Source organism: Lentinus tigrinus (assembly GCF_003813185.1).
Source record: "Lentinus tigrinus ALCF2SS1-7 unplaced genomic scaffold L226scaffold_7, whole genome shotgun sequence".
In the NCBI taxonomy this organism is placed as follows: Eukaryota; Fungi; Basidiomycota; class Agaricomycetes; order Polyporales; family Polyporaceae; genus Lentinus; species Lentinus tigrinus.
In genome coordinates this window covers 636,709-648,874 of record NW_027137916.1, presented here as the reverse complement: position 1 = coordinate 648,874, position 12,166 = coordinate 636,709, and the positions used below count along the sequence as shown (strand labels likewise).

General features: G+C 56.3%; 3 protein-coding genes across 3 annotated transcripts; all 3 read right to left on the bottom strand.

Moving 5' to 3' along the window:
• Positions 1–180: 180 nt before the first annotated feature.
• L226DRAFT_459720 (uncharacterized protein) lies at positions 181–1,359 on the bottom strand (the record flags this gene model as incomplete). The annotated part of the gene is made up of 6 exons (XM_067675536.1): positions 181–267; positions 330–414; positions 479–655; positions 706–789; positions 851–1,092; positions 1,153–1,359. The coding sequence occupies 6 exons, from the start codon at positions 1,357–1,359 to the stop codon at positions 181–183; spliced, it is 882 nt and encodes a 293-aa protein (XP_067537587.1).
• Positions 1,360–2,069: 710 nt separating this feature from the next.
• L226DRAFT_483280 (DUF1479-domain-containing protein) lies at positions 2,070–4,597 on the bottom strand. Its single transcript, XM_067677002.1, has 10 exons — positions 4,449–4,597; positions 4,269–4,391; positions 3,888–4,215; positions 3,708–3,818; positions 3,589–3,652; positions 3,146–3,515; positions 2,747–3,090; positions 2,590–2,686; positions 2,478–2,531; positions 2,070–2,412 (listed from the first exon to the last, which is right to left on the bottom strand). The coding sequence occupies exons 2-10, from the start codon at positions 4,316–4,318 to the stop codon at positions 2,238–2,240; spliced, it is 1,593 nt and encodes a 530-aa protein (XP_067537586.1). The 5' UTR covers positions 4,319–4,391; positions 4,449–4,597; the 3' UTR covers positions 2,070–2,237.
• Positions 4,598–6,281: 1,684 nt separating this feature from the next.
• On the bottom strand, positions 6,282–8,688 carry L226DRAFT_533023 (MT-A70-domain-containing protein). The gene is made up of 4 exons (XM_067680372.1): positions 8,147–8,688; positions 7,745–8,090; positions 7,584–7,695; positions 6,282–7,531 (listed from the first exon to the last, which is right to left on the bottom strand). Exons 1-4 carry the CDS (start codon positions 8,533–8,535, stop codon positions 6,429–6,431), a joined length of 1,950 nt encoding a protein of 649 aa, XP_067537585.1. The 5' UTR covers positions 8,536–8,688; the 3' UTR covers positions 6,282–6,428.
• Positions 8,689–12,166: the final 3,478 nt, after the last annotated feature.

Sequence of the window (12,166 nt, the reverse complement as noted above, 5' to 3'; positions counted from 1 at the left end):
ATGGTGCTGTTGATGTTGTGTAGTGTATCGTTCAAATAATGGGATCGGGTTTCCGTTAATCCTTCGTCTCCGCGTGGAAAGGACGTCATGATCACACATTTGCCCGGAACAAAGTGAGTAGTATCCGGGTAGCACAAGACATGTCCGCACAGCCGTGAGCATGTCGGACATTTGTCACCACTATATGGATCTCCACAACTGGAAGACACTACCGACGAGGAATGCCCAAGAGCCCCACAAAGCAGATAAGACACTTTGGTATTCGACCTGCTCAGCGACGCCGTAGTCAGAATAGCCACGAGTGCCCGACGAACCAAGCACACACGCACCCCTGTGGACAAAGCTGAGGCGTATCCAAGGGCCCCGCCCAACGTGAAACCAACGGCGCCCACGAAGTTCCAGAACCCAACATGCCTACGTCAAGCTGCCGTTAGCGTATTGCACATATCGCCGGGGATACAGAAGACCATGGCCTCACCACCGTACGCTCAGTAGATTCGGCAGCCACCACTTCTGCTGCGCGTCAAGCATGAAGAGAAGGGAAGAGAGCACGAAGCCGGCTGCGCCGACAACTTGAGGAGTCCAGTACAACGTGTCGGTTATTGCTGTTGGAGGCTCGTCGGGAAAGCCGGGGATGACGCCGGGCAAGCCAGTTCTATATGCGAATTATGACCAGCAGATCATCGAGACAAAGGTGGCACGCACATTGTGCAAACGCAGAATATCGTGATTGCCCAGAGCTGGACGAAACATGCAAGGAAGTAGAGGTCATGCCAAGAGCCGAAGCCGCTGTCACATTGTCCCGCCATCAGCAGGCGGATCGATGGTCAGTCGTAAAGTAAGCACCCACATCCATCGAAATTTCGTGTTGCGCCTCCGAAGGGCCTTCTCCGCAATGTCGTCATGGGACTCCGAGGGTACCGAATCTTTAGTCTCGTGATTCTTGCGCTCTGCGTTCAAGGCATCGACGTATAACATATAGGTGCCGACCTCGAACAAGACACCGCCGACGAATGCAGACCATCCTACGGCTGCGGCGTTGTCTGTCCCGATGTTGACGAGAGGAAGAAACAGGAAGAAGCCGTTGGTGATCTGTTTGAACAGGGTAATGTCTTCAGAGGAGAGAGCTTCGTAAGAAGTTGCGTGACTCACCCACACTCCCGATCCGACGACGAATAGGACAGCGACCCAGAAAGAGAGGTCTGTCACGAGGTGAACCTTGACGTGGTGGTCGGAATGTCGAGGTTGCTGCTCGAGCAGCGTAGAGCCGTCCCGTGAAGATCCTTCGTGATACTCGCCCTTAACCTCTTCAGCCTGAGCGGAAGGGCCTGCAAGCTCTTTGAACACGATCGCTTCCATAGCCTCGGAGTTAGCACTTCGAGATAGGAACGACACTGCCAGAGCTGAGGGGACGCTGATGAAAGGTAGGCAGACATGTCACTCAGGTATATATCTCGCTGTCTCTTGGAGTCAGCGTACATTGAGGCGAAGAGACTAATGGTGCTATACCTGCTTCCGGAAGGCCGTCCTACATTCATGGCGCAGAGTATGCGGTCAGCACTCCATTGCTATATGCGAGTCAGATTGCGAGTGTCCTCGGCTCTGCTCACTTGCACGCGGCCGGGTCAACGCTCCTGCTACGAGCACCATGTAATGTCCCGACGAAAGATACAGTGTCGTTCATGGTCGCAGGCGCCCAAGGACACTGTTATTATGTCAGGCTTAGGCCCGAATACTTCCTCGCCGCGTTTGCACTCCGTGGAAATCGCGATCCGACCATATGTATCGTTTCAGACGTCGCGGAGAAGCTTGCGATGGTGTAAGTGTTATGAGGAGGACTTCGAGGCAGAGATCATCTTGCCAAAAGGAAGGAGGTCAAATAGTGGCCCGGCCGACTATAGAGTAGAATAAAGCAGTCGGTCAGCCAATTTCTGGACGCTAAAGCACCCTCGTCATGTGACGTACACGTACCTCGAGCCACTCACGTCGCTCCAACTCGGGGATGTGCCTTTATCTCTGGCTGCTCTGTCTGTTCACCCAACATCGTCTAAAAAACTGCTATAGAATTGTCCGCTGTTGTTGTCGTCCTGTACGCGCTTAATTTCCTCTACTGCTCCCGAAGGAGACCCCGCTTCCTTACAGCACGAGCATCAGTGCGGTGTTCCCCACAATGGAAAATCAGCATTCTTGACGTAGCCATAGATAGAAAATTTCTGTATATCCCGTTGTACACTCGTTTAGAAGCCAAGTATCTCGTTAGCACTGATAACGGCCTTCCGTTCACCCTCATTGACGTAGGAGTCGTACTCAAACGGCTCGAATCCCAGGATCCGTCGCCCGTCAGCATGTGTGATGTCTTCGAGTCTTGCGCGACCCACGAATTGAGACTCGCCCTCGCCACCCGGGAAATCCCTGTTATGGAAGGAGCAGAGACGTCAATGACAATTGCCACATCTAACGCACACTCGGGCGCTCACGGTGATGGGAGGCCCTGGAGGAACGTATCGCGTTGGTCGCGCATATATGCCACGCTGCATGAGAGGTTAGCATCGCACAGAGGTTGAGCAGTGGCAGAGGGCATTGACTTACTTCCCTTCCGTCAGTGGTACCGCAGGAATATACAGTACCGAGGAGTCTCCCCTTCCATTGTGTTCCGCTTCCACCGCGTGCACCACATCCGTGTGCCCTAGAACGTACCATTTTAGTATCAGTCTTCCACGGATGCCAACTCGATGAGGCAACTCACAGTAGACCTGGTCTCCAGGCTCGACAGGTGGGATAGAGACGACGGTCTTGTCGACGCGGAGGTGCGGGTGTGTGACAGGCGTTAAAGCTTGCGTCTTCCCCGGGCTACTGCCCGGGAACGCTGGGTTTTCCAAGTCCAGCACCCATGCATCTGCATCCAGCGGGATATCACCAGGGCTGTTGACCTTACTAGCAAGCTCCGGGCGTAGGCTAAAGAACGGCCGAAGGATGATGTATGCAGTCGCAAGCGATAGCATCGGCAAGACACGGAGTGTGCCCTCCCCCGGGCCCGTATGCGACAACGCCGTCCAGCCCTGCCACGGGCGGAAGATCGAGCACTGGTTCCTGCAGAAGACCACGTTAGTTCGTCGAGAGACGCCAATCGCACGAGGAAACTTACGGCGCGTTATACAGATCTTGTTTCGCATCCAACCGGGGCGAGATATCGAACGGGTCAAAACGCCGCCACCCATCGCCGCCCTCGAGTATGGACTTCCACACCGCCCTGAACGCCGGATCCTCCCAGCGCTCAATGCCACCGCCGTCGATGTGCGGCCCGAGTGTGAACATGCTCGGGCCTGGGCTCCTGATGCGGAACCGATCGAAATACGAGACGGGTGTCCGCGCGCTGACGGGCGTGTCGGAGACCGAGGTGTGCCACAGTGAGAGCAGGTACTTCTGCGTCGTGATGAGCGCGGGGTGCGTGCGAGCAAGGAGCTGCGGCTTGGAATTGTAGATCTCGTAGAACACAATCTTGTCTGGAGGTGCGCCTAGGTCATATCACGGTGAGTCAGGATCGTGCAGCCTCGGGGTTTGTGGCTGGGTAGACCTTCATGTACTCACCCTTGACTTTCTCAGCGTTGGTCGCCACATATTCTCTGAGGGACTTGAGCCAACCAAGTGCTTCCTGCAAGCTTGTGTCAGTCGGTGTGACAAGTAACCTGAAATGCTGGATGACTCGCCTCCTTCGGTACTCCGCCCTTGACGATGACGACCCCAGTCTTCTGCAGCGTCTTCAACTGCTCCTCTGAGAGCCCCCGTTGTATGTCCTCATAAGAGACCTGCGGAACCACCTGCACGCAATCGTTGTTCATGAGATCCACCGCAACTGATTGTCAACGAGACGAAAACATGCAACGCACCTGGTTCCCGCGCTGGACGATCTCCTCCGTCGCCTCCTCCAGCTCCCGCAGCACCGCACGCCAGCTATGCACTATCGCATCCTTGTCGATACACATCTCCTTTTTCAAGTCTGCGAAGCGCGCCGGCAGCGGTGGGCCCTCCGTAGTGAGGTTCTCGAAGAGGTCTAAAATTGTACCCTCTTTCTTCGTCGCCCTCCGCGCGTGCTTCTCACTCGCGCTGCGTGCCAGCTGAGCATACGTACGAGTCGCTCTGTTGCCTAGCACGACCAGACGAGCCGAATTAGCTAGCCTAGGGACTCGAAGCATAACGGATAGTCCGTAGCGTGCACTGCGATCAGGGATAAGCTGGGTGAAAGGCAAGACGGAAAGTAGAAGACGCACTCGACACCAGTTATATATATCTTCACGAGGTCCCCTATTGCCCGCAGCATCGGAGACCGGTTCAAGTATCCCACCGATTGCACAACAGGTGACCGTCCTCGCTGCGTCGTTCACATAAGCGAACTGAGTTCACGCGTTAGCTCGCTGACCGCGCTTCTATCCGGAAAATTTAAGACATACCGTGAGCAGAATCTTCATCAGAACATGGCCGAGATGCAGCATGAAGTATCAAAGCGCATGTCGACAAGATGACGACGCACGGCAGGCATATTCGCGTTTCCGACGGGCGGAAAGGCGAGACATGTACGCCGCGCAAGGATACCGCGTTTCAGAGCGCAACCGGCCAAACGGTTCCTTTCGGCTAGATTTTAGGCTGAAAGGCGACCTCGCGCGGCGAATTTTAGTCCATTGAGATGCCTCTTTTCCCGTCCGAAACCTGGGGATGCTTGTTGTGACGTTGTCCGAGGTGGACCTGTGATCTGAATTTCGAATTGCTTCCGAAGTATATCCGAGGTTTATCCGGAGGTCCAGTGCGTCAAGTAGTGGCGTTTGTTCACTTCTGGTTCATTTAGCCTGGAAGTATATTGTAGAGGTCCACTGAAAGAAATCATCAGTGCTCTGAGGGACCCAAGACATAAGGTTAGGGATGCTTACAATGATGTAGAGGACACTAGAGCTAGCTCGAGCTCCGAAAGGGCGCCTGAGTACTTACTGGTCTGTCCCTACTCTCCTCCGCTGTGCGTATGAATTCATTCTTGAGCTGCGTGCGTCTGGTAAACCTCGAGTGGGCTGACAAGTATGCTACCCAGGGCCGCGAATGGGGTCATGACACTGCGGAGACGGGCCGACAGAGGAAGCGAGGCGTCGTTAGTGCAAGTCCGAGGGGCGGCTCCCGATCATCGCTGAAGGAAGCGTGTGGTGTGAGTATCGAGACAATGTAAGAGCATGGAGGGTAATAGACTTACAAGCTGCAAGAAGTTGTCCTGGAGAGCTTGCCCATTCAGTGTGGTTTGGCCTAAGCGTGAGGTTAAAAATAAATAAGGAAGTCATCGTCGGAACTGAGCTCTCGCCTGGCTTGGGGGATCAACATCTTCATCAGCCATCATATCTGATAAGATAATAATCAGCAGGTACGACCGTCGGAACTCGGCCGGCGTGCATACACGTTGACCTCGAGCGACAGCCAGATTTTCGCGAACGTGCTGAACAGGACAGTCAATAGCTTCGAGCTTCATAGCGAGGTACTCGGCATACCGGGACTACCACCTTATACAAGCGACTGTAGCTGGGCCTCCTCTTTCGAGGTTGAACAGCACTACGCAGGTACGCAGCAGTCGGTGCGTTAGACGCTATACTTACGTTTGCATGACGCTTCGGTTTAGTATCGCCATAGGCCAGAACGGGCGTACTGTCACGAGAATGGCACGCGCCGTACGGCTGCGAAGAGCGAGATGTCCACAGATTGCCAAGATGTGAGGTTTTGAGGTCGCGTAGTCCTGTGCCTCAAACAATTCCAACTTCGGAATGTTCTCTGTGATAGACATCATGATCGCTAGCGTACCTCAAGAGATGCCGCCCTCAACAGAGTACGGTAGAACGTCTGTGAGAGACCGAGCAGCGCGTCTGGGCCAAGGATGTTCCTGATTGTCCTGGACGAGAAGGTCTGCAGGGATAGAGTCGAATTCGCGTGTGAGGATGATGATTGCGCCTGTCTGGGTGCACATGAAGTCGTAGCTTCGCGTAAGTGGGTCTCTCTTGCGAAGTCCACGTACCTCCTTCCATGCTCTGCACAGGCTCTTCGAGCGAAGACAGGTTCTCAACATGATCGCACCAGTAAAGGAGCATATGTACTCGCCTGACAATGTGCGGGCCAACCATATGAGACTTTCACCGCGGCCTCGAATTCTGACGCCAGCCTGCACGACCGAGTTCAGGAAAGCAAAACATGTGGTCTATAGGAAAACCTCGCAGGTCAGCATTACCACCCAACTAGCACCACAGGAACAAGCTCACCGATAGGGAGTAGTAAGTACATCCATGAGCGAGCTGAGTACAAGAGTAAGCAATACAAGATGCGATAGATACACGAATACCTCCGAGTCGTCCGTGAATGCAGCAGTCCAAACAGGGCCCGACACTGGGAGGACTGGCATTCGCTGTTCAGCCAGCGAATCCACCCTCGAACCCCTCCCCATTCCACTGACCCATGCCCATGCCCATCATATTCGACCCCATGCCTGAATTCATGCCCGAGTTCATGCCGGAGTTCATACCAGAGTTCATACCGGGGTTCATGCCCATCCGCATACCTCCCATCCCGCCCATGTTGTTCATGCCGTTCATGCCATTCATCCCCATCATCCCCTCGCCCATCCCGCCGCCCATCCCACCATCCCACATCCCACCGCCAGCCCCATCCATGAACTGTCCCTCTCCGTTGCCCATCCATCCCATGCCGCCACCGGCCATACCTCCACCGGCCATACCCATGCCGCCGTCGAAGCCGCCGTTGAACCGGCCCCCACCCCCACCACCCCCGAAGCCCTGGACCATGCCCTGTTGGCCGACGCCCATGCCCATGCCCATGGCGTTCATGCCATTCATGCCGTTCACGTTCATCCCGCCCATCCCGTTCATACCCATCCCGCCGACGTTGATCCCGAGCCCCATTCCACCCATCTCGCCAGGCCAGCCCATCATGCCCATCCCGCTCATGTCCGCCATGTTGTTCATGGGGACCATCGGCGGGCCCATCATGCGGTTCTGGTTCCCGTATCCGCCCCGTCCGCCGGGCGCCCCACCGCCCACTCCGGGACTCGGGCCATTCATAGACATTGGGACCTGCATAGGCGAACCTGACGGACCGGGAGGATTCATCATGCCGGCGTTTGTATTCGCGGAGCCACCGCGCACAGGCGACTTCGGGCGGAGGGCGTCGATCTCGGGCGTGGCGGGCACGACGAGCTTGTTGCTGCCACCTGCGAGCTCCTTGATCCTGGCTTCCCATCGGTCGCGGTTCCAGCGCATCGCGCCCTCTTGGACGTCGTTCGTCCCGTCGTCCTCTCCGAGCGTCATGCCCTCTTCTATTCGGTCCTCTTCACCCTCAGCGAGCGCGGTTACCCATCCGCGACGCGCTGTGCGCGCACGGCCGAAGATCTCCAGTCGGCGCAAACCGAGACAGAAGTTCTCGATGAGCGTGTACATCTCGGGAGGCTTGAGTGTAGGGTCCGACGCGTCGCCCTCCCAGATGAGAACGTCGGTATCTGCGCTGACGTCAGACACATGGTTGATATGCGAGATGGAAACTATGCGCACCGACGTTACAGTGGACGAACCAGCTATCTGTCGAGCGACGAACGGTGCCACGAATGCCCATCAAGCAGTGTTGTTTGGTCCGCGTGAGCAGTGATGTCGTCGGTGGGTCTGTCTATGCCCGCCTTTAGTTTGGTGGGATACGCGGCAGTGAATACACGTACCCCAGGACCCTTGTTCGACGTCTTGTTGGTCTTCACCCACACAATGTCCTCGCACCTTCTGAAACCCCACTTCGCCATGACCTCGCGTCCACGCTCAAGACCCTCGCCTGACCCGCTCCCAACCCAGAGCAGGACGAATGACGGGTCGGCCGAGAGCGCAGGTATTGGAAGGTCTTGCAGATCGTCCCAGGTGAACGAAGATGAGAACGGCGGGTCTATGAGGATGACATCGAATTTGGAACCCTGTAATGATGATAGTTCGGAGTAGGGGAGGAAGGTGGGAGGGAGAGCATGAGCTGCTACGGCAGCCTTCTTCAGTGCTAGTAGACGTTGTTGCTTGGGATACCTGGACGATAACGACGTCGACAACATCAACACGAGAACGCACAAACGACCACTCACTCTTCAAACCGATGCTCCGGGTCCGCGCCAAGCACCCAATCCTGTGGCCACTCGCCGCCATCGACATAGCGCTGCGAGTAGTCATTCCGTATTGTCTCCTCCTCGGGCACGTAGTTATTATACCGCGCGACCCTCGCGCGCTTCGCAGGCGGGAGGTCTGGTCGGGGAGGCTTTGGCGGGGAAGCGACGATCGGGGACGACGGCGGGGAGTCTGGCGGAGAGCGCGGGGGAGAAGGTATCAAGGGAAGCTTCAAGAGAGCATTAGGTGGAGACGGCAGGGTCTTTAGTTGTCGTCGGTAGTGTTTCTGGGCGTTTCGTATGCGCGAGACGAGCACGCTGTGACTGGCGAGGAGTTCATTCGCGGCCGCCAGACACCCGGTGGTCGACATAGAGTATGCTGAGAACGGTAGAAGCAGGAGGTCCAGTTCTCAACGTTGGCGGGAAGGTCGACGATTTCGGGCTAGGGGAATGCAGGGTATGTAAGTACTAAGTAATGGTGGCGGAAGGACAGTGAGTCTGACGCGCCGCCGACAGCGTCTGTACATGGAAGTACGCGCGACTCGCGATAGTACGGTTGGAGCGCTGGTATATGTGGCTACAAGTTCGCATGCAGTCGGTTTTAGATTTGATCAACCCCTGGACTGTTTGATGCCCGGGAGTCCGAGCACAGGACCATGAAGGAGGATTCGACATAGATTGAGGTAGTTATGCGAGATACATGAAGACTGGGGTGGACAGACTGTGCTGACACGCCGCGGGCAGGACGGTAGTAGTATGGACGGCTATATACTTACCACCACATTCGGCGAATATCATCGTACACAGTGAGATCGACGTGGTACTACGGAAAAGTCATTCCACCATGCTTTCGGCGCACGTTAGCTTCCCCGCGCGAGCAGGTACTAATCCCGAGGGCCACGAAGAGGCCTGCGCCAGGAACGTCCGCATCCCAATCGGAGCAGACGACCGTACCTCGGGGCCGTTCTTGACTCGGGCACTCGCTTCCAGAGTCCTCCGAGCGGCGTCGACTTTCCGTGGACTCCACAGCTCCTGCCAGAGTGTCTCGTCAGCGCAGAGACGAGAACATGCGATTGAATCGACGTACTTTTCCTGGAGAACCCACTAGCCTCTTGTCTTCCTCTTCCAATGTCGGCCATTTTACGCTGGCCCGTACTATGCAACCCACGCACGGCACAGGCCCCTCGAGTCGAGACGAGGAGTTCCTGAACATGATTGGCGCACGTTGCACAGCAGAGCCAACGTTTTCCATCAACTTCAACTCCATATGTGTGGTCCATTCTGAGCGAGAGTCGTTCAACAACGTCTACATGTACAACGAACGCGCGCAACTCACCGAGCGACGTCTTCAGTGTGCCCGTCTTCACGATTGCATGCGCTTTTGGGCAACCCAGACCGAGGGCGACGATACGCATGGGACTTTCGGCGTACAGCGTCTCCCCGGCTATCATCTTTGGGTGCTCGCATGCAAGCGCATCAAAACAAACAACGAACATGGTCAGCTTCAGAGCGGGTGAAGAACACATACGCGTGCTTGGTTTCCAAGTTCGTAACCTCCCACAAGAAACGCGTGCTCTTGCGTCCTGCGCTTGGGAGGGGTCGTCCGGAGGGCTGCCGCACCGATCATCATGTAGATTCGGTTGCGTCTAGACTGCCCACACGGACCGCACGCTCAGCATCTCCGAGAGGAGAGACAGTGCTTCGCGTGCAGGGTGGTCCGGTGAGGTGTTCCCGATGCGATATCGGCTGCATCTAGACACCTCACAGGGACCGCATGCTCACGTACGGCGCAGGTTCAGTGAGCACGCCGGGAATCTGTGTTGGGGTCCCTGCCCCGGGCAGTCCTGAGCATTCAATCGAGACCGAGCCGCCGTACGGGCCCCTCCTGCATTGAGGAGGATCGGGTTAGGGATCGTGAAAGAACAAACGCGGCTGATGAGGACGTACCATTGAACTCAAGGCTCCCCGCTGGCGACAGGACACCGGGCCCACCACGGTACGCAACGCATGCGAAAGAACTCCGCCCGAAAGGGCGGGAGAACTAGCAGGGGAGTGAGGTGGGTGGACCCGAGCGCGTACGTCGCCACCCATGCCAGCGGCACGTTGTCGGTTTTGGCGTCCGTGAGGAGTCCTGGCCGACCAGGAGTCCCACCCGGCTACACCCCGAAACAGCCTACGACGAACCACGGGTCGCGATGAGCGATGTGGTCGTACGAGGTGCGGAGCATCGACGCCTGGGCCTAATCACCCACTCGAGCCCCATGTGGCATGCGCATGGGCGCGGGTGCCGGGGCGAGTGAGCGTTGGCCACCTGTTGACCGGGAACGGCACACCACAGTGTTACCTGAGCCGACGTCAGCCGCGGTCAAGTCAAGGGAGGTGAGGACGAGAGACGTACATTTTCACACTGTGGCGACCTGGGCATCGACGCTGGAGGGAGTGGTGAGGGAAGTGGCGGGCAGAGCGTGGTTGAGTGGCGTACCTTGTCGCATCGTGCCCGTGCAGCCCTGAGGTTGTTTAGATTCATAAGGGGTTGGTGGCAGTGATCGTGTTGTTACTAGCGATGCATATGATGGTGGTGCATGAGCGGCGGGAGAGGGCCGCGTCGAGGAGCATAGGACATGGTGGTTGTTGTGGGGGAAGTTGGGTGAGGACGAGGAGGCGGAGAGCTCGGTCTTTTAAAGAGCAGAGGCTGACGCCACCGGGACCCTCCGGCTTCTGGCAGCCTCAGAAGGCGAACAAGGAACACTTCTGGCTTTTGTTCGGGTCATGGGCGCTCTTGCCAAGAAAGGCGTAAGGCAAGGGCCAGCTGCTTCTGGCCCGCTTCTTGTGGTGGATGACCGCGCGATAATCAGCGGAGTTTCGTAGGGCGGCCAGTCGATAGCAAGGCTCGATGCACATCGTCGTGCAACCGCACCAAAATATTGGCGAGGATACAGCCCGCACGGAGTCCGAGTCTCTGTGAGACGTTTGTTGCTGCGAACTGCTGCATCTGCCGGAGGGTCGCCGTCGACGAGCATGGTCGGTAAGGAGGAAGAGCCTCGGACTGTGGCTTGTTTGTGTCGTGTTTGTTCAGGTGGGCGACCTCTCCGTCTCTTGCCCATATTCGTGTATTAGGATTGTTCAGCTGCACGCGGCGCTACCATCGATATCACTGCCAAGACTCTCCCATGCTTGAAATCGTGAGGAATCCTGCCTGGGCCCGGGATGCAAGGGCAGAGTTGCGTCGTTCGTCCTCGAAGTTGTAGGTCATATGGTTGCGGTCCGAGTATGTTAGTGTGCAAGACCCGCGCGGGCTCCGTCGCGAATTGCTTTCCAGCTGGACTGCCTTCCATACGGTACTGTTATATTCGATGGCAGCTCGAAACGAGGGACTAATATCCGAGCCTTGGTGTCGACGACTGTCAGCCTCCCACGCACACGGCATCTGATTTTCACGCACCGCAGACAACTACCTCTCGGGCAGCGGGTCAGTATTCGGCCTCCATTTCGGGCTTGTACGATCGTACTAACAGGGTTGGACTCTTCTTCTCCCAGGACCACATCCTATCACTCGCAACATTTCGCTCATACACGAGGAACCGGCAAAGGCAGTAATTGTCGTGTTATATTATCAGTGAATATCCACGCAACTGGGCATGCTTCCAGCGAATTGACTGAGCAAGTGAGTATCTGCAGTGAATTGAGTCAGTGGCTCGGATCGCGAGAATTCCGACGATGACGTACATTCAAGCGTACACTTGCAGATTAGCATGAGTGCTTCAAAAAGGTCTTCACAAACATTTTCGTATAGACAGGCAAGCCCAGCGAGGCGGTAATAAACGACAGCACTCACAGGATGGTGGTGACATCGGACTCCGAGGAAGTCGTCAGACTCGTCTCGACTCTCCGGTCGTGATTATGTCATCCCAGCGTCAATGTATCCATATCGGGTAATCTCATTGATGGGATGACCATATTTGGCGCATAATAGCTCCGCTGCTCAAGCGCTCTTGTGCACCT

What these genes read in the sequence shown, in the direction of transcription:
- L226DRAFT_483280 (XM_067677002.1), bottom strand. Translation starts at nt 4,318, where the DNA reads ATGCTGCGGGCAATAGGGGACCTCGTGAAGATATATATAACTGGTGTC. An exon ending in GCCTGGAGACCAGGTCTACT is followed by an intron (nt 2,687 to 2,746) that starts GTGAGTTGCCTC and finishes GGTACGTTCTAG; the next exon opens with GGCACACGGATGTGGTGCAC. An exon ending in GTACCACTGACGGAAGGGAA is followed by an intron (nt 2,532 to 2,589) that starts GTAAGTCAATGC and finishes CCTCTCATGCAG; the next exon opens with CGTGGCATATATGCGCGACC.
- L226DRAFT_533023 (XM_067680372.1), bottom strand. Translation starts at nt 8,535, where the DNA reads ATGTCGACCACCGGGTGTCTGGCGGCCGCGAATGAACTCCTCGCCAGT. An exon ending in CCGGAGCATCGGTTTGAAGA is followed by an intron (nt 8,091 to 8,146) that starts GTGAGTGGTCGT and finishes GTTATCGTCCAG; the next exon opens with GTATCCCAAGCAACAACGTC. An exon ending in GTTCGTCCACTGTAACGTCG is followed by an intron (nt 7,532 to 7,583) that starts GTGCGCATAGTT and finishes ACGTCAGCGCAG; the next exon opens with ATACCGACGTTCTCATCTGG.